A 26,285-nucleotide genomic window follows, 5' to 3' on the forward strand; every position below is an offset into this window, starting at 1 on the left:
AGACCTGACTCTGTGATGCACAAACCGTGTGGTCCTGGGTAAGTTGCCCACTCTCTGTGCCTCAGTTTCCTCTTCTATCAAGTTAGAGTGATAATAGCACCTACTTCAATGGTTATTATGGGGATTGGATGAGCTAACGCATGAACCATACTTTGCATCATGCCTGCTATACAACGCACTATTTTATTTTCAGCCCATGACTTGCTAGTTGTAGTGGAGATTGCCTGTTACCTACCCAGCATCCAGATCTCACTTCTTCCTTCCTAACAGAATTCTAGGTTTGTTGAGGTAGCCCATTCCCAGCTCCAGTAGTAGGTTATTCTTAGTCTAAGCCAATCGTTTTCAAAGTATGGTCCCAAGCATTGACATTGCATGGGGTCTTGTCAGAAATGCTACACTCGGAATTTCAGTTTACATGTGTCCTGTGCCTAGCATGTGCCTGGCATTGTACAAAGAGATTCACACAGTGGCTCACATCTGTAATCCCAGCACTTTGGGAGGCTGAGGTGGGAGGATTGCTTGAGGCCAGGAGTTTGAGACCAGCCTGGGCAACATAGTGAGACCCTGTCTGTCTACAAAAAATAAAAAAACAATTAGCTGGGCATGGTGGCACAAGTCTTGTCCCAGCTACTTGGGAGGCTCAGGTGGGAGGATTGCTTGAACCCAGAAGGTCAAGGCTGCAGTTAGCTATGATTGCACCTTTGCACTCCAGCCTGGGCAACAGAGCAAGACCTTGTCTCAAAAAAACAAAAGAAACAGTGATTTACACCTCAATTAACCCTAATTCATCTCTATTAACCACCCAATACAGGTTCTGTTATTTTCTTCTTTATACGTATTAGGAAATTGATAATCAAAGAGGTCAATTTGGCTGAGCACAGTGGCTCATGCCTGTAATCTCAGCACTTTGGGAGGCCATGGCCGGTGGATCACTTGAGGTCAGGAGTTTGAGACCAGCCTGGCCAACATGGTGAAACCCCGTCTATACTAAAAATACAAAAATTAGCCAGGCTTGGTGGCAGGTGCCTATAATCCCAGCTACTTGGGTGGCTGAGGCAGGAGAATCACTTGAACCCAGGAGGCAGAGGTTGCAGTGAGCCAAGATCGTGCGATTGCACTCCAGCCTGGGCGACAGAGCAAGACTCCATCTCAAAAAAAAAAAAAAAAAAATGTCAGTTTGCTTGCCCAAGATCACACGGCCAGTAGTGGCAAAATTGACACTGAACCTGGGTCCACCTGATTTCAAGGCCCTGAGCTGTAAGTTCCCTCTTCCTTCTTGTTTGCAAATCCATTTCATATCATGACTGGGCTCTCCCAAAAGCTCGCTCTAAGATAAGGATCCTAGTAAAGATAGTTTATTTAAGCAGTGATTCCAGTAGGGGAGTGGAGAAGTGAGACAGGGAAGGGAAGGAAGGTAATTCAGGGTGTCTTCATGAACAGGTTCCCACAGCAGACACTGGAGCTCAGTCCTGCTGGGATTGAGAAATGGCTTTCCGGGTGCAGTGGCTCATGTCTGTAATCCCAGCGCTGTGGGGAGGCCAAGGCAGGAGGATCGCTTGAGGCCAGGAATTTGAGACCAGCCTGGGCAATATGGTGAAACCCCATTTCTACAAAAAATACAAAAATGAGCTGGGTGTATTGGCGCACGCTTGTAGTCCCAGCTGCTTGGAGGGCTAAGGTGGGAGGATTGCTTGAGCCTGGGAGGTTGAGGCTACTGTGAGCTGAGGCTGTGCCACTGCACTCCAGGAAGACCCTGTCTCAAACAAAAAGAAAAACAAAAAACCCAAAATTTGAGAAATGGCTCTCTTTAGGGCAAGAGAATCAATGGCTTTATCTAGTATCCCTTGACTGCCCCAGCCAGGGGTAATGAGGAAATGGTTCTGGTCCAGGGGATATGAATAGGCATTGATTGTCTAGATTCTGAAATGTATATGCGTGGGCCCCACTAGGAATCTGTGCTTTGAAGAGAGTCCACAGTAGCCTTACAGCAATGTCTTCTCACTGTACTTCAACATCATCCTTATTAGGCCTCCCAATTGCTAATGCAGAACGGGTTTGCTACTTGTCCAGACCATCACCAAGACAACCCAGAGGACATGCGTTTAGAAGAGTAAGTTTGCCTTACTGTTTTCCTGCCGTACTGGTCTGAGATATTTCCCCAGAGCGTGGAGCTGGACATCATGCCTACAAAGACCACCTGTGGGGGGAAAGACAGTTGTCATTAGACAGAGGATGTGGATCATTGCACATAAAGGGAACAACAAACGGAAGTGGTGACATCACCCTCTAGGTAACAGCAATGATCTAACATTCACTGAGAGCCTGCCAAGGGGCAAACACTAAGTGCTTCCCGCAAGCTTCCCAACAATCCCATGGGGAGGGTGCTATTATTATTCCCATTTTACAGATGAGGGAACTGAGACTCAGAGAGAGAGGCAATTGCAGGACCAGCATCACAGAGGCGTTAAGTGGCGCAGCCTGCACTGGAATCAGGCATTCTGGCTCCAGAACTAGCTTTTGACAAGTTTCACACCATCCCAAAGAAACACTTGCCCTACTGCTGAGAAAATACCAAGGGCTGCAAGGTAGAGGTTGGCACACAGGAGGCTGGCATGGGAGCTGTAAACTACTAGTAAGAGAAACCACTCATTGTGTGGGAGGCCAAGTCATTGTTACATTGTTAATCCTTGGAGTAACAGCTGGTGAGATTTGAATGATCCTACTCATATCACAGAATGGGGAGCTGAGGCTCAGATAGGTTAAGAAACCTGCTCCGCCTCCCTGAAAGGAGAGAGTAGAGGCAAGTCTTAAGCCCAAGCAGGCTGACTGGCACCTCATCACCATGCTCTTCCCTCTCCAAGTGCCAGACCCCATGCTGAAGCCTTTAAGCACACATCTTACTGCATCCTTACAGTAGCCCTACTTGGTGGGTGCTTCTATTCACCCCATTTCACAGATAAGGCAACTGAGAGCCAGAGAGGGGAGGGCACAGATTCAGTTTGGTCTGACCCAAAAAGCATTTCTTGTGGCATGTCCGAGGGCAGGGAGTGGGGATGGTACACAGAAGCGTTCCAAGGGAGAAGCAGACACAGTTTATGTATGTATAATTTATTTGTTTGTTTGTTTGTTTGTTTAGACGGGATCTTGCTCTGTCACCCAGGCTGGAGTGCAATGGTATGGTCATGGTTCACTGCAGCCTCAGCCTCCTGGGCTCAAGTGATCCTCTCACCTCAGCCTCCTGAGTAGGGGAGACTACAGGTGTGCACCACCATGCCTGGCTAATTTTATTTATTTATTTATTTAGTAGAGACAGGATCTCACTTCGTTGTCCAGGTTGGTCTCTAACTCCTTGCTTCAAGGGATCCTTCCACATCAGCCTCCCACAGTGCTGGGATTACAGGCATGAGCCACCACACCTGGCCCAAATGGATCATTTTAAGGGAATTCATTTCCAAGTTTTCAACTTCCCTACAGACTCTTTCTCAAGAACGAGTTAGGGGTCTTCTTCTCCATTTCCTGCCTGACTCCCTCTTTCTCAGCCACGCCTCTCTAGGCCAGTCTGACCAAGGCATTGCTTTTCAATGTAAACCCTTCAGGGTGCCTCAGAAGGGGCACTGATGATGCACTTACAGATGACTTTTGCAAGTCATCTGGTTTCCAATACCTTTATTATTACTTTCAACAGAATTGAAAAACAGTCTAATCAAGCTGTCGGCAAGTTAGGTCATGGAACATAATTTTTCAGAAATGAAAGCTGTGTGCTCTTTGGCACACGCAATTTGGAGAGTGTTTTTAAAAATCAAGTGGCATTAGTTTATTGAGTTCTAACAAAACTCCTTCAGTCCCTCAAAACTTTTTTTTATGTGAACAAAGCTTTTCATATATATATAGTCATTCAGGAAAAGTGACAAATAGGAACAGACCTGGTGCTGAACCCTGTCTCACTTTAGCAATAATCATTCAGGAATACATAAAATATTTGGGAAACATTCCACACCACTCATTAAGGGATACATTTCCAATAAAACCTTGCTTATGATTAACAATTATTTATCAAAATTATATGTTGTTGTTGTGGTCTATTGTGTACTACTAAAAATTATAATGATAAGTCAGTGCAGGAGAAAAATTTTAGTGCTTAGAGCCTTCTCATCTCAGAGAATTAAAACTAATAATTTAGAATGTATGTATTCTGTTGCAGAGAATTATAATAGGGTAATGAATGTGATCCTTTCAAGCAAAATAATATTACATTAGGCCAGCCTGGGCAACGTGGTGAAACTCCGTCTCTACTAAAAGTAAAAAAATTAGCTGGGCATGGTGGCGTGTGTCTTTGGTCCCAGCTGCTCAGGAGGCTGGGGTGGGAGGATGGCTTGAACTTAGAAGGTGAAGGTTGCAGTGAGACAAAATCACGCCACTATACTCCAGCCTGGGCAACACAGAGAGACCCTATTTCCAAAAAAAAATACATTAAGATAAAAATATGGAGAAATGAATGGAAATATCAGTTCCAAGAAAAAAGCAATGTGAAATTTCCAAATTCCTCTAAAGAGCTTGTTCATGTAATTTTAAAACAAATGATGGTAGATATCAGGTAAGTATTTCCATTTTTCCATTTTACTAGACACATTTTAAAAAGTGATATGATAATTTTATTTTGATTTTTATATTTCACTACACTGGCAATGGCATCATCTGCAACCTACAATTTTAAAAATTTCATGTCAATGTAAAAACATGTGACAGTCCTGGATTCTACATTGTTTTTATTTAATTCTTTTCTAGATTAACCTTGAAAAAAGATGTTTGAAGATTACTGTCTTGGGATAAAGTGTTGCCTTTGTTATGTGCTAAGTGATATTCTTACATCCTCAAAGAGTTAAATATCCCTCAAAACACCCATTTTCCCCAAAAGGAGAGATTCTGGCACAGCAAAGCACTGCTTCTATATCATAATAATTACGGTAATCTTGCACAGTATTTCCTGCAGCAAAAATGTGCATCTGTAATATCCTCCTTGGGTACTTTATGTCTCCAACTCCTGCAGGACTCTGACTTTTCCTTAGAAAATTTACCCATGAGACTTAATGGCTCTACCTAGCCCACAAGTCTAAACCTCATACCACAAGAAAGTAGCCCGAGGCAGGGGCTCTGAGCCTGCCAGGCCTGGCTTTCAATTCTGCCTCTTACAGGCTGTCTGAGCTTGTGCAAGTCAATGCCCCTCTCTAAGCCTCAGTTTCCTTATCTGTAGAAGTGACAGTAATAAAAGCACCTCTTTCATAGGCTTGAGAAGGTTAAAGAGGTAATGTATGCGAAACCATTAGCCTGGCCCAAAATAAGTGCTCAGTAAATTATGGTTGTTATAATCCAATGGCAAGAGACCAGAAAGGCCCTACATTGCAAAAACACAGACCTGCAGTTATTATTATTATTGTTGTTATTTGAGATGGAGTCTCACTCTGTCGCCCAGGCTGGAATGGAGTGGTGAAATCTCGGCTCTCTGCAAACTCAGCCTCCCGGGTTCAAGTGATTCTCCTGCCTCAGCCTTCTGAGTAGCTAGGATTACGGGACACGCCACCATGCCCAGTCAATTTTTGTATTTTTGGTAGAGATGGGGTTTCACCAAGTTGGCCAGCCTGGTCTTGAACTCCTGGCCTCAAGTGATCTGCCCGCCTCAGCCTCCCAAAGTGCTGGGATTACAGGTGTCAGCTACCATGACCAGCCTGCAGTTACTCTTTAGGAGATATCGGTAAGAAGGAGGAATATAAAAAACAAGTATCATGGACTCAGCCCCTGGTGTGTACTAGGGGCTGTGTGCATTTAACAAAATACACAGAAAAACAGGCATTATCACCCCCATTTCGCAGGCCACAAAATACACATCAAGTGCCTCACTCAAGGTCACACTTCTGGAGGTGACTAAACCACAAAAACACAGGTGTATGTGCCACGAAACTCTTCCCACTGAGCTACACAACCTTATTGCTAATATCAGACTGGGCCATGCTGTGTGGAAGGCACTCAGGCCATTCCAGAACAGTTATCTACAAAAAACAACATTCTGGGAGGCATCCTGAATTGGCAATGACTCCATCACTGATGGAGATCACAGACCTTGAGCAAGAGATTAACCTCTCTGTGCCTCATCTTGCTCAACTAATCATAGCACCTAGCTCATAGGTCTGTGAGGATTAAAGAGCACATGTACATTGTGCATATATTGTATGCAATGTAGGTAAAGGCCTTTGCAGAGTAAATGCTCTGTAAGTATTAGCTTTTGTGATTATCATTATTATCCTCTTATCCAGCCTGGCCATTCCTCTCTCTCTCTCTTTTTTTTTTTTAATTTGAGGTGGAGTCCTCCTCTGTCACCCAGGCCGGAGTGCAATGGCACAATCTCAGCTCACTGCAACCTCTGCCTCCCGGATTCAAGCAATTCTCCTGCCTCAGCCTCCCGAGTAGCTGGGATTTCAGGCGCCCCCACCATGCCCAGCTAATTTTTGTATTTTTAGTAGAGATGGGGTTTCACCATATTGGTCAGACTGGTCTCGAACTCCTGACCTCAGGTGGTCCACCCACCTCAGCCTCCCAAAGTGCTGGGATTACAGGCATGAGCCACTACGCCCAGCCCATTCCTCTCTTTTAAGAGGTTGTTGCTGATATCTCCCTGACAAAAAGTGAGGGTTCTGCAGCCTCCTCCTTCAAGCCTAAATTCCAGGGAGCAATAGCTCCAATTTATTGAACACCTACTCTGTGCCAGGCACTGTGTTGTTTCCAGTCCTCAAATAATCCTAGGGATGTGGAGATTGGCACCTCCTGTTTGCAGTCAAGAAAACAGGCATACAGAGTTTAAGTGATAAGCACAGGTGGGTTTCAAGCTCCCAGCAACAGAATAGGATGCCTGGGACACCCTCCCAAGTAACTGGACCTCCGGGTGAAGCAGAGTTGGCTGTAAACCTGCTAGGATATGTGAGGTGGGGATGGGACAGTGTTTCCATCAGGGCTTAATTCTTTTCTGCTGAGCCTTCGGCAGCGGGAGAAGGGAGATATCCCACAGGACACCCCAGGGGAGCAGAACTGTTTGCAACAGAAGGGAGCTGCTGGGCTGCCTACCGAGGTCAGCAATGCCACCTGCCAGCTTGGGAGCCTCCACTCACAATGCAGCTGTGGCGCCAGGATGCTGAGGATCATCATCTCCATGGCATCAGCCATCTGCAGAGAGGACGGAGACATCATGAGGCCAGGATGCTGCTTGGTGCTGGGGAAGGCTGGCCAAGTCCGTAACCCCAGAGACAGAGACTGTAGCACACCCCTCTCTACCTGTTGCCAAGTGCCCTGCTGCACATCAAACCACACTCAAAGCTCCAGCAGTTAAAATCATGCATTACCATTGCAGGAATAGACAAATAGACATTTTATATTATTTTCATGTGTGGTTTTTTTGTGTGTGTTTTAAAAAATATGGGCATATCACAAAGTGGGAAAACATATTTCTAAAATCTGAGAAAAAAACATTTTTATAGATGCAGAGAGACAATTATCTTTTCGGTGCAGTTAAAGACTAGCTTGTCTTTGGCTTATAGGTCATTTGTTCATGTGGAATAGAATATAACTGTCAGTATAGTTAACAAGTGTGACCTTTTAATACATTAAAACAGACTCAGAATCCCTAGCAATTAAACATCGTGTACCTTTACGAGACTAGACAGACTAGGACAGACATGGAATCTAGAAGCATGCCCATGTGGCCATGGGAATTTGGTATACGATAAAGGCAGCTTTTCCAATTAGGGGGGAAATGTTGTGGGGAAATTGACAATCCATTTGGGAAAATATGTAGTTAGATCACCATCTCCTGCCATTCACAAAAATTAATTTCAAGTATATTAAAGGTTTGGCTGTACTGTTTGCCATAGCCAGGGGATTTGAATGAGGGATCATGAGAGTCTTCAAGCAGAAGGCACATTTCTAATCTGTGCATGCTTTTCTAGGGAGAGCTCTACAGCTGACATCATAATCTCATAGTAGCCCTGAGCCCAAAGAATTGAAAGCCACCTAATTAGCTAGAAATTTCAACTCCTTCTTGGGGGCAACTGCCAACCACACCCAGCTCTCCTCAAGCACAGAACTCGTTATCACCACTTATTATGCCACATAAATTTTGTTGATTGAAATTCAAGCAAAGGCTCCATGTGCAAAGAACTGTGTCCTTCCTTGTAGGCCATGGAAACCCAGTTGAGCAGCACGGGGGTTTCTCGGAGGCTGAGCCACTGCCCCCCAGAAATACTTGCCCAAGCCAAGCCAGTGAGTACAGACAGCTTCCACTGAAATTTTCCAAAGCCAATGGCTTCCACCGCATCTTCCACCATGAAAGTATCTGAGAAGGAGAAAGGGAGAGGGAAGGAAGGAATCAGTGCACCTTGCAGTTGTCCTAGTGTGGGGTTTTCTGGGGTGGTCCCCAGCCAAGCTAATTAAACACAGCACATGCTGCTTTTAGAACTTATCCTAGAAAAATATTCCAGTGTGAAGTGATATCCTACAACTGCAGCATTACTTACAACGGGAGAAACGGAAAAACCCAGAATGTCCATCAACAGGAGTTGGCTAAATAAATTATTAAGTAGATATTATACATATATAAATTATTAAATATCCACATTATGAAATATGACCCAACAGCAAGAATGTGCAGATATAGAAAGATACACAAGGTATATTGTTAATTAATGTTTAAAAACAAAACAAGATCGACAACAAGGTATTTAGCATGGTTCTATTCTTGGAAATGTACGCATGTGGGTGTATATATATGCACATGTATCTATCCGTAGAATATATACAAGGCTTTGAATTATGGTTTAATTTGTTTGTTGTCAGAGGGAGGAGGGAAAAAATTATATGAGAATTAACTTTCTTCCTTTTACAATGTATTACTTCCATGGCCAGAAAAAAAGAAATACTTCTTTGTTTTGTTTTTATTTTGAGACAGTGTCTCGCTCTGTTGCCCAGGCTGGAGCTTGGTGGTACAATCATAGCTCAATGCAGCCTCAATCTCCCGGGCTCAAGCCATCCTCCTGCCTCAGCCTCCCAAGTAGCTGGGACTACAGGCACATGCCACCATGCCCAGCTAATTTTTTTCTATTTTTTGTAGAGATGAGATCTCACTATGTTACCCAGGCTGGTCTTGAACTCCTGAGCTCAAGCTGTCTTCCCACCTCAGCCCCTCAAAGTGTTAGGATTACGGATGTGAGCCACCATGCCCGGCCTGAAATACCTTTGAAAGGTACAATTCCATCTGCACTCCGATGGAAAGATGTGCACGCTATATTGTTAAGTGAAAAGCAAAAGTTGTGGAAAGGTATGTACCAGAGGACCTGTCTTTGTGATAAAATGTATATACGTGTGTGTGTGCCAAGCAGGGGAAGTAAGACTGAGTGGACACCTTACAAACTGCTTACCAGGCTCATCTTTGAAAACAACACTCACTTTCCTACTTTGAGAATTTCTTTAATGTCTGAATGCTTTCCAAATAAACAAGTGTTATTTTTATGCTCAGAAAAAACACAGATATTTTATAAGCTAATAAGTGTTTTTGAAACATACTAAAAGACGGCCGGATGCTGTGGCTCATGCCTGTAATCCCAGCACTTTGGGAGGCTGAGGCAGGAGCATCACTTGAGACCTGGAGTTTGAGAGCGGCCTGGGCAGCATAGTGAGACCCCATCTCTACTAAAAATATTTTTAAAAAGTAGCTGTGAGTGGTGGCTCATGCCTATGGTCCTAGCTACCTGGGAGGCTCAGGGAGGAGGATGACTTGAGCCAGGGAGGTTTCAAGGTTGCAGTGAGCTGTGATCATGCCACTGCACTCCAGCCTGGGTGACAGAGTAAGATTCTGTCTCAAAATAAAAAAAATCCAAAAAACAAAACTAAACTAAACCAAAACACTAAACCCAATATGTTATGCTGGATTGTATCTGGGAATAGCACAATTGCAATGACTGGTGAAATCCGAATAAAGTCTGTAGTTGAGCTAATAGTGGCACACCAACGTTAATTTTTTTAGTTTAGTTGTTAACATTAGGGGAGGCTGGGTAAAGGGTATGTGAGAAATGTCTATACTATATCTGCAATTTTTTTGTAAAGCTAAAATAATTCCAAAATGAATAGTTAATTAAAAAATAAAAATACAGCCAGGTGCGGTGGCTCACGCCTGAAATCTCAACACTTTGGGAGGCCAAGGCGAGCAGATCACCTGAGGCCAGGAGTTTGACACCATCCTGGCCAACATGGTGAAACCCCCTCTCTACTAGAAATACAAAAATTAGCCAGGTGTGTTGGTGCATGCCTGTAGTCCCAGCTACTCAGGAGGCTGAGGCAGGAGAATCGCTTGAACCCAGGAGGTGGAGGTTGCAGTGAGCTGAGACTGTACCACTGCACTCCAGCCTGGGTGACAGAGTGAGTTTCCATCTGAAAAAAATAAAAATACTAAAGGAGGATGCTGGGTGGCCCCATGGGTGACCTCCGAGGATCTCATCAGCCCCTGCTGGGAGGTGTCATCTTTTTGGAATTTCAACCATGGGCCTTGTATGTCAGTCATAATTTTCTCCAGAAGTGTGAGCTGGCATTGATCACATTAGCAGGTTGTGGTTTCCTCCAGCAAAAAATATCATCCACAAGAAGAACAGTAGTGAGACTATTGTGGGGCATTTACTGAGTGCTCACTACCTGCAAGGCACTGTGCCGAAAGCTAGATGTGCATTATTTCATTTAATCCCCATCACAATCCTATGAGTTAAGGCCTAGTAGTAGCCCCATTTTACAGAGGAGGATATGGACTTGCCCTGTGTTTCACAGAGTTGGGAGTAGAGCCCAGATCAGCCTGAGAATAAAGCCTTAGCTTCCATCCATCCCCTGTCATTGCCACTTTATCTCTGCCAACAATAGGCCTTGCATTCAAGTCATTAGTCCTCTCTTAGATTTGGAATCTGAGGCTTTTCAGGAATGCATAGAATGTTTTCATCCATCAGCAACAAGAAGCGAGGAAAGCTGGAGACCAGGTCCCACAGCACCGCCTCAGAGTCAGAACAAGGTCGTGGGTAAGAATGTGGGCTCTGAGGCCAGATTGCCTGGGCGTAAATCCAAATTGGCTAATTCCTAGCTGTATAACCCTCAGCAAGATACTTAACCCTTCTGTGCTTCAGTTTCCTCACCTGCAAAATGGGGAAGATGTTGGTAATAGATCCAATTGGAACTGTTGTGAGGATTAGATGGATAAAACATGTAAACTGGTTAGAGCAGTGCCTGGCACATAATAAATCCTCAATCAATGTTAGCTACTCCCATACCATCATCAGTGTCACCATTACTATCACACTATCATCATAACCAACATCATCACCACCATTGTCATTATACTGTCATCCCCACCATCAGCACTATCACCATCGTCTTCACTATCAGCATCACCACCACTATCATCACCATCATCACCACCACCGCCATCATCTTCATCATCATCACCATCATCATCTTCATCATCATCACCACCATCATCACTACCATCATCATCATCATCACCACCATCAACATCACTATCATCATCACCATCATCATCACCATCATAACCACCATCTTCATCATCATCATCACTATCATCATCATTGCCAACCTTATCATCACCATCTTCATCCTGTCATTATCATCACCATCATCATGATCTCCATCATCATCATCATCACCATAATCATCACTATCACCATCATTATCACCACAATCATCATCATCACCACCACTATCATCACCATCATCACCACCACCACCATCATTTTCATCATCACCATCATCATCATCTTCACCATCATCATCATCACTATCATCACCACTGCCATCCTTATCACCATCTTCATCACTATCATCATCATCACTATCATCGTCATCACCATCACCATCATCATGATCACCATCATCATCACCATCACCATCATCATCACTATCACCATCATTATCACCACAATCATCATCACCACCACTATCATCACCATCATCACCACCACCACCATCATTTTCATCATCACTGTCATCATCATCACCATCATCTTCACCATCATCATCATCACTATCATCACCACTGCCATCCTTATCACCATCATCATCACTATCATCATCATCACCATCACCATCATCATGATCACCATCATTATCATCACCATCATCATCATCATCACTATCATCATCACCACCATCATCATCACTATCATCAACATCACCATCATCATCATCACTATCATCATCATCACCACCACCATCATCACTATCATCATCATCATCACCATCATCATCATCACTATCATCATCATCATCATTGCCATCCTTATCATCCTTCATCACTAGCATCATCATCACCATCACCATCATGATCACCATCATCATCACCATAATCATCACTATCACCATCATTATCATTGTCACCATCATCATTACCACCACCATCATCACATCATCATCATCACCACCATCATCACCATCACCATCATCACCATCATCATGATCACCATCATCATGATCACCATCATCATAATCACCATAATCATCACTATCACTACATCATCATCACCATCGTCATCATCACCATCATCACCATTGCCATTTTTATCATCACAGTCTTCATGACTATGATCATCACCATCACCATAATCATCACCATTATCACCATCATCATCATTACTATCATAATCATCACCATCATCATCATTGCCACCATCATCACCACCACCATCATCATCATCATCATCACCATCATCATCCTTGTCATCATTATCATCATTGTTATTGCCATCCTCAGCCAAGTGTTGTGCATTGATGTTGACTGGCAGGGATTGTGATGTAACCTTGCCTGCTGAAGTAAGCTATGTAGGCTCAGCCCCCACTTCCAGCTCCACCCCTTGGCCCTCTGGGCCCTCCCAACTGCCCCTTCGCAATACCCCTCTGAAATTGCCTGCTGGGTAGGCAACCTTGACCATGGCCCAGGCTGATTCCCCAACTGCAGGGCCCTCTCACCATCGGTGGGATTGGCAAACTCCTTGGGCACAGCTGCCCCATCATCCAGCTCCACTGCCTCTAGGCCCACGTGGACCCCTTCAATCTGGACTTCATGCTCTCCTGAAGCCGTGTCGTCCTCTGACCTTGCACTCTCGCCTGTGCGACGGAATTTCACAACCCTAGAGAACAGAACAAATCTGGTCAAGATGGCTAAAGCTTCCCCCAAATGGCCTTGCTGCACAGCTCTAGTGACCAAGACAGGTGAAAGACTTCTTCTCACGGTTTGGAGAGTTGATGGATGGGGGTTAGCATTTCTATTGATTTGGACTGGGGTTGGGGAAAGTAATAACTTCAAGAGTTATAATATCAGGACTGCCATGTACAGTTGAGCAGATTGGGCACTGCCCAATTCCAGGGTTTCCTATTCACAAAGTAGGTTATGTGATTGAGGATATCTTTGTTTTAGGCCAGAATACTGTTTGTGAGTACATTCGTTTCAGATTTTAGACTCATCTGTCTATATCTAACATTTTGGTCATCTAAAGGTCATGTTAGGCCCACAAAAAGTTGCTCACACCATATTTCTAAAAGTTTAAAGTGGATGCTATTTTTTAGAATAGAGACAAGGTTTCACTATGTTGCCCAGACTGGTCTCAAACTCCTGAGCTCAAGTGATCCTCCCTCGTCAGCCTCCCAAAGTTCTGGGATTACAGGTGTGAGCTACCACGACTGGTGCCAAAATTTTAACATCGGGAAAATTCACATAAAAAGCCAGAATCCCAATGTCTCTTGAAAAAGTAGAATATCTCGCTGTCTGGAGCCCACATTCCTGCATTGGAATTGTGCTAGGTCTGGGCAGTGGTGGTCCCCGGCCCACCCCAACCCCTGTTTTAGATGGGTCATGCACTCCACAGTTGACCACTGTCTCATTATCTCCAGCCCTAAGGGTCTTTTGCCAGTTATCCTTGCACTTGCTCTGTGTTCCTCTCACTTGGCACGTGGCCCCATTTGTCAGGCCCTGTAGACATTTGAGTTTGAGACCCCATGGGCCCCACTCTTATGCAATATGTTCCTTCAAACTATGCTGCTTCTTTTTTTTTTTTCTTTTTTTTTTTTTTTTATTATACTTTAAGTTTTAGGGTACATGTGCACATTGTGCAGGTTAGTTACATATGTATACATGTGCCATGCTGGTGCACTGCACCCACTAACTCGTCATCTAGCATTAGGTATATCTCCCAATGCTATCCCTCCCCCCTCCCCCAACCCCACCACAGTCCCCAGAGTGTGATATTCCCCTTCCTGTGTCCATGTGATCTCATTGTTCAATTCCTACCTATGAGTGAGAATATGTGGTGTTTGGTTTTTTGTTCTTGCAATAGTTTACTGAGAATGATGCTTTCCAATTTCATCCATGTCCCTACAAAGGACATGAACTCATCATTTTTTATGGCTGCATAGTACATGGTGTATATGTGCCACATTTTCTTAATCCAGTCTATCATTGTTGGGCATTTGGGTTGGTTCCAAGTCTTTGCTATTGTGAATAATGCCGCAATAAACATACATGTGCGTGTGTCTTTATAGCAGCATGATTTAGAGTTCTTTGGGTATATACCCAGTAATGGGATGGCTGGGTCAAATGGTATTTCTAGTTCTAGATCCCTGAGGAATCGCCACACTGACTCCCACAATGGTTGAACTAGTTTACAGTCCCACCAACAGTGTAAAAGTGTTCCTATTTCTCCACATCCTCTCCAGCACCTGTTGTTTCCTGACTTTTTAATGATTGCCATTCTAACTGGTGTGAGATGGTATCTCATTGTGGTTTTGATTTGCATTTCTCTGATGGCCAGTGATGATGAGCATTTTTTCATGTGTTTTTTGGCTGCATAAATGTCTTCTTTTGAGAAGTGTCTGTTCATGTCCTTCGCCCACTTTTTGATGGGGTTGTTTGTTTTTTTCTTGTAAACTTGTTTGAGTTCATTGTAGATTCTGGATATTAGCCCTTTGTCAGATGAGTAGGTTGTGAAAATTTTCTCCCATTTTGTAGGTTGCCTGTTCACTCTGATGGTAGTTTCTTTTGCTGTGCAGAAGCTCTTTAGTTTAATTAGATCCCATTTGTCAATTTTGTCTTTTGTTGCCATTGCTTTTGGTGTTTTAGACATGAAGTCCTTGCCCATGCCTATGTCCTGAATGGTAATGCCTAGGTTTTCTTCTAGGGTTTTTATGGTTTCAGGTCTAACGTTTAAGGCTTTAATCCATCTTGAATTGATTTTTGTATAAGGTGTAAGGAAGGGATCCAGTTTCAGCTTTCTACATATGGCTAGCCAGTTTTCCCAGCACCATTTATTAAATAGGGAATCCTTTCCCCATTGCTTGTTTTTCTCAGGTTTGTCGAAGATCAGATAGTTGTAGATATGCGGTGTTATTTCTCAGGGCTCTGTTCTGTTCCATTGATCTATATCTCTGTTTTGGTACCAGTACCATGCTGTTTTGGTTACTGTAGCCTTGTAGTATAGTTTAAAGTCAGGTAGTGTGATGCCTCCAGCTTTGTTCTTTTGGCTTAGGATTGACTTGGTGATGCGGGCTCTTTTTTGGTTCCATATGAACTTTAAAGTAGTTTTTCCCAATTCTGTGAAGAAAGGCATTGGTAGCTTGATGGGGATGCCATTTAATCTGTAAATTACCTTGGGCAGTATGGCCATTTTCATGATATTGATTCTTCCTACCCATGAGCATGGAATGTTCTTCTGTTTGTTTGTATCCTCTTTTATTTCCTTGAGCAGTGGTTTGTAGTTCTCCTTGAAGAGGTCCTTCACATCCCTTGTAAGTTGGATTCCTAGGTATTTTATTCTCTTTGAAGCAATTGTGAATGGGAGTTCACTCATGATTTGGCTCTCTGTTTGTCTGTTGTTGGTGTATAAGAATGCTTGTGATTTTTGTACATTGATTTTGTATCCTGAGACTTTGCTGAAGTTGCTTATCAGCTTAAGGAGATTTGGGGCTGAGACAATGGGGTTTTCTAGATATACAATCATGTCGTCTGCAAACAGGGAAAATTTGTCTTCCTCTTTTCCTAATTGAATACCCTTTATTTCCTTCTCCTGCCTAATTGCCCTGGCCAGAACTGCCAACACTATGTTGAATAGGAGTGGTGAGAGAGGGCATCCCTGTCTTGTGCTAGTTTTCAAAGGGAATGCTTCCAGGTTTTGCCCATTCAGTATGATATTGGCTGTGGGTTTGTCATAGACAGCTCTTATTATTTTGAAATACATCCCATCAATACCTAATTTATTGAGAGTTTTTAGCATGAAGGGTTGTTGAATTTTGTCAAAGGCTTTTTCTGCATCTATTGAGATAATCATGTGGTTTTTGTCTTTGGCTCTGTTTATATGCTGGATTACATTTATTGATTTGCATATATTGAACCAGCCTTGCATCCCAGGGATGAAGCCCACTTGATCATGGTGGATAAGCTTTTTGATGTGCTGCTAGATTTGTTTTGCCAGTATTTTATTGAGGATTTTTGCATCAATGTTCATCAAGGATATTGGTCTAAAATTCTCTTTTTTGGTTGTGTCTCTGCCCGGCTTTGGTATCAGAATGATGCTGGCCTCATAAAATGAGTTAGGGAGGATTCCCTCTTTTTCTATTGATTGGAATAGTTTCAGAAGGAATGGTACCAGTTCCTCCTTGTACCTCTGGTAGAATTCGGCTGTGAATCCATCTGGTCCTGGACACTTTTTGGTTGGTAAACTATTGATTATTGCCACAATTTCAGATCCTGTTATTGGTCTATTCAGAGATTCAACTTCTTCCTGGTTTAGTCTTGGGAGGGTGTATGTGTCAAGGAATTTATCCATTTCTTCTAGATTTTCTAGTTTATTTGCATAGAGGTGTTTGTAGTATTCTCTGATGGTAGTTTGTATTTCTGTGGGATCGGTGGTGATATCCCCTTTATCATTTTTTATTGCGTCTATTTGATTCTTCTCTCTTTTTTTCTTTATTAGTCTTGCTAGCGGTCTATCAATTTTGTTGATCCTTTCAAAAAACCAGCTCCTGGATTCATTAATTTTTTGAAGGGTTTTCTGTGTCTCTATTTCCTTCAGTTCTGCTCTGATTTTAGTTATTTCTTGCCTTCTGCTAGCTTTTGAATGTGTTTGCTCTTGCTTTTCTAGTTCTTTTAATTGTGATGTTAGGGTGTCAATTTTGGATCTTTCCTGCTTTCTCTTGTGGGCATTTAGTGCTATAAATTTCCCTCTACACACTGCTTTGAATGCGTCCGAGAGATTCTGGTATGTTGTGTCTTTGTTCTCATTGGTTTCAAAGAACATCTTTATTTCTGCCTTCATTTCGTTATGTACCCAGTAGTCATTCAGGAGCAGGTTGTTCAGTTTCCATGTAGTTGAGCAATTTTGAGTGAGATTCTTAATCCTGTGTTCTAGTTTGATTGCACTGTGGTCTGAGAGATAGTTTGTTATAATCTCTGTTCTTTTACATTTGCTGAGGAGAGCTTTACTTCCAATCAGAGCAGAACTGAAGGAAATTCAATTTTGGAATAGGTGTGGTGTGGTGCTAAAAAAAATGTATATTCTCTTGATTTGGGGTGGGGAGTTCTGTAGATGTCTATTAGGTCTGCTTGGTGCAGAGCTGAGTTCAATTCCTGGGTATCCTTGCTGACTTTCTGTCTTGCTGATCTGTCTAATGTTGACAGTGGGGTGTTAAAGTCTCCCATTATTAATGTGTGGGAGTCTAAGTCTCTTTGTAGGTCACTCAGGACTTGCTTTATGAATCTGGGTGCTCCTGTATTGGGTGCATATATATTTAGGATAGTTAGCTCTTCTTGTTGAATTGATCCCTTTACCATTATGTAATGGCCTTCTTTGTCTCTTTTGATCTTTGTTGGTTTAAGGTCTGTTTTATCAGAGACTAGGATTGCAACCCCTGCCTTTTTTTGTTTTCCATTTGCTTGGTAGATCTTCCTCCATCCTTTTATTTTGAGCCTATGTGTGTCTCTGCACGTGAGATGGGTTTCCTGAATACAGCACACTGATGGGTCTTGACTCTTTATCCAATTTGCCAGTCTGTGTCTTTTAATTGGAGCATTTAGTCCATTTACATTTAAAGTTAATATTGTTATGTGTGAAACTGATCCTGTCATTATGATGTTAGCTGGTTATTTTGCTCATTCGTGGATGCAGTTTCTTCCTAGTCTCGATGGTCTTTATATTTTGGCATGATTTTGCAGCGGCTGGTACCAGTTGTTCCTTTCCATGTTTAGCGCTTCCTTCAAGAGCTCTTTTAGGGCAGGCCTGGTGGCGACAAAATCTCTCAGCATTTGCTTGTCTGTAAAGTATTTTATTTCTCCTTCACTTATGAAGCTTAGTTTGGCTGGATATGAAATTCTGGGTTGAAAATTCTTTTCTTTAAGAATGTTGAATATTGGCCCCCACTCTCTTATGGCTTGTAGGGTTTCTGCTGAGAGATCCGCTGTTAGTCTGATGGGCTTCCCTTTGAGGGTAACCCGACCTTTCTCTGTGGCTGCCCTTAACATTTTTTCCTTCATTTCAACTTTGGTGAATCTGACAATTATGTGTCTTGGAGTTGCTCTTCTCGAGGAGTATCTTTGTGGCGTTCTCTGTATTTCCTGAATCTGAACATTGGCCTGCCTTGCTAGATCGGGGAAGTTCTCCTGGATAATATCCTGCAAAGTGTTTTCCAACTTGATTCCATTCTCCCCATCACTTTCAGGTACACCAATCAGACGTAGATTTGGTCTTTTCACATAGTCCCATACTTCTTGGAGGCTTTGCTCATTTCTTTTTATTCTTTTTTCTCTAAACTTCCCTTCTCACTTCATTTCATTCATTTCATCTTCCATTGCTGATACGCTTTCTTCCAGTTGATCGCATCGGCTCCTGAGGCTTCTGCATTCTTCACGTAGTTCTTGAGCCTTGGTTTTCAGCTCCATCAGCTCCTTTAAGCACTTCTCTGTATTGGTTATTCTAGTTATACATTCTTCTAAATTTTTTTCAAACTTTTCAACTTCTTTGCCTTTGGTTTGAATGTCCTCCCGTAGCTCAGAGTAATTTGATCGTCTGAAGCCTTCTTCTCTCAGCTCGTCAAAGTCATTCTCCATCCAGCTTTGTTCCATTGCTAGTGAGTAACTGCGTTCCTTTGGAGGAGGAGAGGCGCTCTGCATTTTAGAGTTTCCAGTTTTTCTGTTCTGTTTTTTCCCCATCTTTGTGGTTTTATCTACTTTTGGTCTTTGATGATGGTGATGTACAGATGGGTTTTTGGTGTGGATGTCCTTTCTGTTTGTTAGTTTTCCTTCTAACAGACAGGACCCTCAGCTGCAGGTCTGTTGGAATACCCTGCCGTGTGAGGTGTCAGTGTGCCCCTGCTGGGGGGTGCCTCCCAGTTAGGCTGCTCAGGGGTCAGGGGTCAGGGACCCACTTGAGGAGGCAGTCTGCCCGTTCTCAGATGTCCAGTTGCATGCTGGGAGAACCACTGCTCTCTTCAAAGCTGTCAGACAGGGACATTTAAGTCTGCAGAGGTTACTGCTGTCTTTTTGTTTGTCTGTACCCTGCCCCCAGCGGTGGAGCCTACAGAGGCAGGCAGGCCTCCTTGAGCTGTGGTGGGCTCCACCCAGTTGGAGCTTCCCAGCTGCTATGTTTACCTAAGCAAGCCTGGGCAATGGCGGGCGCCCCTCCCCCAGCCTTGCTGCCGCCTTGCAGTTTGATCTCAGACTGCTGTGCTAGCAATCAGCGAGACTCCGTGGGCGTAGGACCCTCCGAGCCAGGTGCGGGATATAATCTCGTGGTGAGCCGTTTTTTAAGCCGGTCGGAAAAGCGCAGTATTTGGGTGGGAGTGACCCGATTTTCCAGGTGCGTCCGTCACCCCTTTCTTTGACTCAGAAAGGGAACTCCCTGACCCCTTGCGCTTCCCGAGTGAGGCAATGCCTCGCCCTGCTTCGGCTCGCGCACGGTGCGCACACCCACTGACCTGCGCCCACTGTCTGGCACTCCCTAGTGAGATGAACCTGGGACCTCAGATGGAAATGCAGAAATCACCCTTCTTCTGCGTCGCTCATGCTGGGAGCTGTAGACCGGAGCTGTTCCTATTCGACCATCTTGGCTCCTCCCACCCAAACTATGCTGCTTCTTGTTCCTCTGCAAGAAGCTTTGATTCTTCTGGGCAGTAGTTTCTTCATCTGGGACTCCGGGGCAAAATTACCTGTCTCCTTCCAACTTTCTCACTCCCAAACACAAAATTCCTGCTGTCTCCCAGCCCCAGGGTGGGTTTTGGTGTTATAGCACTGAAAAGACAAATGTGTTCTGACCTCACAGTCTCTCAAGGGGATAGTGATACCAAATGTGCAAGTCCTTTCTATCACAGCTTTGAGTCCTCATAGACTTTTTGAAGAAAGTTTGGGGTGCTGGGTACAGTGGATCATGCCTGTAATCCCAGCACTTTGGGAGGCTGAGGAGGGAGGATTGCTTGGGCACAGGAGTTCAAGACCAGCCTGGGCAACATAGTGAGATGCCATCTCTACAAAAAATAAAAAATTAGTTGGACATGGTGGTGCGTGACTTTGGTCCCAGCTACTTGGGAGGCTGAGGTGGGAGGATCACTTGAACCCATAAGGGTGAGGCTGCAGTGAGCCATGATCATACCACTGCATTCCAGCCTGAGCAACAGAGAGAGACCCTATCTGAAAAATAAAAAGAAAGAAACAAAGAAAAGAAAGAGAGAGAGAGAAGAAGGAAGAAAGAAAAAGAGAGAGAGAAAGAAATAAAAAAGGAAGGAAGCAAGGAAGGAAGGAAGGAAAAAATAAAAGGAAAAGGAAAAGGAAAATAAAAAAGTCTGGCTGGGCATGGTCACTCATGCCTATAATCTCCACACTTCAGGAGGCTGGCGTGAAAGGGTCACTTGAGTCCAGTAGTTTAAGACAAGCCTGGGTGACATGGCAAAACCCCATCTCTACAAAAAAATACAAAAATTAGCCAGGCATGGTGGCATGTGCCTGTTGTCCCAGCTACTTGGGAGGCTGAGGTGGGAGGATTGCTTGAGCCCAGGAAGTGGAGGTTGCAGTGAGCCAAGATTGCACCACTCCCTCCAGCCTGGGTGACAGAGCAAGATCCTAGGATTTTATTTGTTAAAAAAAAAAAAAAGAAAGAAAGAAAGAAAAAGAAAAAGAAAAAAGTCTGGAGTTACACGGGCATGAATAGCAGAGGTAGTATATGAGCAGGTGGAGTACACATTTGATCCATGTTTTTAAAAGGTAAAAAAAAGAGAAATATTTAAGTTCAAAATACTGCTATTATTATTAACGATTGCATCATTCCATGTATTTCAACAAAGAGTAACTGTTGTGCTGGCATAGAAAGGGTAAATCTCTGGATTTCAGAAGCACAGGGAACATAACCTGCTTGTGAAGTTCTAGAAGAGAAAAGGCAGATTAAATCACAGTAATTCTGTAAACACCTGAAACTCCACTCCTTGGCAAGGCTGGGCTTGGAAAACCTGAGCTGTCAGGCTCGTCTTGGCAGGGAAATGCAGGGCCCAGCACAGGGCTGGCAGACAGACTGGTGGGGTTTGAAGCTTGGTGCTAACATTTCACCCCCTCTACCACAGTCACCTCTAATAGAATCAAGTTTGTGCTCTGTGCAAGTTCCAGCTGTTTTCTGTGCACTCGATCTGCATAGTACCACTCTGAAGTTCATATTATTATCACCATTTTACAGACAAGAACACTGAGGTCCTAGAAGTCACATGGCTTGCCCACAGTCCCATAACTAAACAGGCATGGAACTGGGATTCAACCACAGGTTTATCTGGCTTAAAACATTGTATTCCTGGCCAATGAGAGGGCAACACCTCTTCAGACTCTTCCATTGCTTCCTATTTACTCTATTTTTTAATAAAGATATTTTATTTTGAGACATTTCAAACATATAAAATTACATACATAACAATGAGAGAAATATCTTTGTTTCTGCTGTTTAACTAAAGGATTAGACTATTAGGTTGACCCATGTGAAATCGCCAACATTTGTCCCTAGTTTACTTGAAGCCATCCTGTCTCCATCGCTCACATCTTCATATGCATTTCACATTTTAACATAGGCAAAGGACTTCAAGAGACATTTCTCCAAAGAAGACATGCAAGGGGCCAATAGGCACATAATAAGTTGCTCAATATTACGGAAATGCAAATCAAAATCACAATGAGATACCATGAGATGCAGGTTCTCACTCTGTCGCCAATGCTCTTCTTTGATCGGGGGGGGGGGTCTTTATAGGCATCATTATTTGATTTAATCCTCAGAGTAAACTTGAGAGGTGGAGACTATTATTATCCCCACTGGATAAGACAAACACATAGTCACTCTGAGACTCAGTTTACCTCTTCTATACATTGGTGTAATAGTTGTGCCGTAAGTCAGGTGTCCTAGAAGAAAATCGTGAAACAGAGATTCTTTTTCTATTGTGGTAAAATATACATGCCATATTAAAATATAAAATTTGCCATTTTAACCATTATAAGTGTACAGTTCAGTGACATTAAGTTTCACCTGAAACTCTGTACCCATAGAAATCAATGCTCCATTTTCCCCTACTCAGCCCTGACGAGCACCAATCTACTTTCTGTCTATGAATTTGACTCCTCTAGGGATCTCAGATAAGTGAAATCATACAGTAATTTTCCTTTTGTGTCTGGCTTATTTCCCTTAGCATAATGTCCTCAAGGCTCATCCAATGTTGCAGCACATTGCAGAACTTCCCTCCTTTTTAAGGCTGAATAATATTCCATTGTGTGGACAGACCACATTTTGCTGATACATTCATCTGTTGATGGACAGGTTGTTTCCATGTTTTGGTTATTGTGAATAATGCTGTAATGAACATGAGTGTACAAATATCTATTTGAGTTCCTGCTTTCACTTATTTTAGATATAGACCCATAAGAGGAATTACTGGATAAAAGGGTTATTCTATGTTTTATTTTTTGAGGAATTGCCAGAACATCTTCCACAGTGGCTGCACCGTTTTGTATTCTCACAAGCAATGCACAAAGATTCCAATTTCTCCACATCCTTGCCAATACTTGTTATTTTCCATTTGCTTGATAACAGCCATCCTAATGGGTGTGAGATGGTATCTCATTGTGATTTTGATTTGCATTTCCCTAATGTTGAGCAACTTATTATGTGCTTATTGGCCCTTTGTACATCTTTGAAGAAATGTCTATCGAAGTCCTTTGCCTATTTTAAACTTGGGTTGTTTGACTTCTTGTTGTTGAGTTGTACTTCTTTCTATATTCTGGATATAGATCCCTTATCAGACATATGATTTGCAAACAATTTTTCCCATTCTTTGGATTGCCTTTTTACTCTATTGATTGTGATCGTTGAATGCACCAAAGTTTGAAAAAAAAAATTTTAATACAGGGTCTCACTCTGTCACCCAGGCTGGAGTGCAGTGGCGTGATCATGGCCCACTGCAGCCTCGACCTCCTGGGCTCAGATGATCCTCCCACCTCAGCCTCTTGAGTAACTGGGACTACAGGTGCACATGGCCATGCCTGATTAATTTTTTTTTTTTTAATAGAGATGAGTTTTCACCATGTTGGCCAGGCTGATCTTGAACTCCTGAGCTAAAGCGATCCACCCACCTTGGCCTCCCAAAGTGCTGGGATTACAGGTGTGAGCCACCACGCCAGGCCAAAAGTTTTAAATTTTGATGTAGCCCGATATATCTACTTTTATTTTTATTATCTGCTCTTTTGGTGTCATATCCATGAAATCATTGCCAAATCCAAATCATAAGGCTTTTCTCCTATATTTTCTTCTCAACTTTTATGGGTTTAGGTCTTTGATCCATTTTGAGTTAATTTTTATATATGGTGTTAGGTAAGAGTCCAACTTCATTCTTTCACATACGGACATCCAGTGTTCCTAATACCATCTGTTTAAAAGACTGTCCTTTCCCCTACTGAGTGATCTTGGCACCATTTTGAAAATCATTTAATCAAATCATATGATTTGAGAATTTATTTCTGAGCTCTTGATTCTATTCCATTGATCTGTATGTCTATCCTTAAGCCACACCTAAGTAAGTAGTAGTAAGTTTTGAAATTGGAAAGTGTGAGACCTTTAATTTTGTTCTTATTTTTCAAGATTGTTTTAGTTATTCGGTGTCCCTTGAGAGATTCTATATGAATCTTCAGGTAGATTTCCCTTTATTTCTTCCTTCCTTCCTTCTTTTCTCCTTTTTTTTTTTTTTTTTTTTTGAGACCCAGTCTCGCTGTGACACCCAGGCTGGAGTGCAATGGCGTGATCTCTGGTAACTGCAGCCTCCGCTTCCCAGGTTCAAGTGATTCTCCTCCCTCAGCCTCCTGAGTAGCTGGGACTACAGGCACATGCCACCACATCCAGCTAATTTTTGTATTTTTAGTAAAGACGGGGTTTCACCATATTGGCCAGGCTGATCTCGAACTCCTGACCTCAAGTGATCGGCCTGTCTTAGCCTCCCAAAGTGCTGGGATTACAGGCATGAGCCACCATGCCCACCCTCCTTTTTTTCTTTTGAGACAGAGTCTTGCTCTGTTGCTCAGACTAGAGTGCAATGGCACTATTATAGCTCCCTACAGCCTCAAACTCCTGGATTCAAGTGATCCTCCTGCCTCAGCCTCCTGAGTAGCTGGGACTACAGGCACGCACCACCACCACACCTAGCTTTTTGTTAGTTTGTTTCGTAGAGACAGGCGTCTCATTATGTTGGTCAGGCTAGTCTCAAACTCTTGGCCTCAAGCGATCCTCCCCACCTTGGCCTCCCAAAGTGCTGGGATTAGGATTTTTCTATTTCTGAAAACAGTGAGATGGTGATGTTCGTGTAAGCGATTTACTGAGGAAGGAGTCTAAAGAGAAACCCACTGGGAACCAGGAGGAGGCAGGAGGAATCTAAGAAAGGATGTAGTTCCTGCTGAAGTCTAGCCTCAGCCTGACCCCACAGGGAGCTCTGAAGTGTGAATCGTGACACTGAGAGGGTCCCGCCCGGGGGTGTGAGGGCTGGGCTGTTACACCCTCATATGAGTCAGTCCTTGGCCACGCCACCCCCAGCAGTGGAGGGCATAATCTCCCAGACAAGGTGGCTCCCCTCCACCAGGGGCAATCCAGAGGGAGCTACAGTTGTGAACCAACACTGGCAATAGCTGGGGGAGTGCCAGCCTGCTAAAGGAATCTGCAAAGGGCACCAACCATATCTGCTACAAAGAAGCTCCTGCAGAGTTATTACACAAATTAATTGTAAAGCACGAGACAAATGTGAGGGATTCATCACTGAATTCCCCTTCCTCGAACTCCTTGGATAATAGCCCTCAAACCATGCAACTAGTTATTGAGCATTTGCTATAAGCCAAGAGCTATGCGAAGCCCTTTATATTATCTCCTGCTACCTTAACAATCAACTTATGAATTAGGTACAGTTATTATACCCATTTTATACATGAGGAAATGGCTGCTCAGGTTACGGCAGTTGCCCTAGGTCACACAGCTTGAAGGAGCCGAGGCTTCAGTTTGGTGGTCTTTGGTAATAGCGCCTTCAGGCGTCAAGTCAGTGCCTCTCCCAAGCATTCACATATCTCAGGAATGAATGCAAGGTCTAAACTGAGCTGGCTTGTGTGGGCAGGCTTGCCAGAGAGTGGAAAACAGCGTGTGTTCTGGAGCAGGAATCAAAAGGCACAGCTCCATCCATGTCCCTACAAAGGACATGAACTCATCCTTTTTTATGGCTGCATAGTATTCCATGGTGTTTATGGCTGCATAGTATTCCATGGTGTATATGTGCCACATTTTATTAATCCAGTCTATCATTGATGGACATTATTCTCAGCAAACTATCGCAAGGACAAAAAACCAAACACCGCATGTTCTCACTCATAGGTGGGAATTGAACAATGAGAACACTTGGACACAGGAAGGGGAACATCACACACCAGGACCTGTCATGGGATGGGGGGAGGGATAGCATTAGGAGATATACCTAATGTAAATGACGAGTTAATGGGTGCAGCACACCAACATGGCACATGTATACATACGTAACAAAACTGCACACTGTGCACATGTACCCTAGAACTTAAAGTATAATAAAAAATAAAATAAAATAAAATAAAATAAAACAGAAAAATAAATAAATAAACAAACAAAAACAAAAAGCACAGCTCCATTCCAGCCTGA

At 43.3% G+C, this 26,285-nt stretch overlaps 1 protein-coding gene across 1 annotated transcript in view; it reads right to left on the minus strand.

Moving 5' to 3' along the window:
- The window catches only part of SVOP (SV2 related protein), a 111,077-nt gene that overhangs the window by 60,388 nt on the left and 24,404 nt on the right, over nucleotides 1-26,285 (minus strand). Inside the window, exons 2-5 of the mRNA XM_031000949.3 lie at nucleotides 13,057-13,217; nucleotides 8,292-8,377; nucleotides 7,114-7,212; nucleotides 2,126-2,197 (exon numbers count right to left, since the gene is read on the minus strand). Coding sequence (XP_030856809.1) covers nucleotides 2,126-2,197; nucleotides 7,114-7,212; nucleotides 8,292-8,377; nucleotides 13,057-13,217 — 418 coding nt within the window. The remainder of the gene's footprint in view (nucleotides 1-2,125; nucleotides 2,198-7,113; nucleotides 7,213-8,291; nucleotides 8,378-13,056; nucleotides 13,218-26,285) is intronic.

Source organism: Gorilla gorilla, chromosome 10 (assembly GCF_029281585.2).
Source record: "Gorilla gorilla gorilla isolate KB3781 chromosome 10, NHGRI_mGorGor1-v2.1_pri, whole genome shotgun sequence".
Taxonomy (NCBI): domain Eukaryota; kingdom Metazoa; phylum Chordata; class Mammalia; order Primates; family Hominidae; genus Gorilla; species Gorilla gorilla.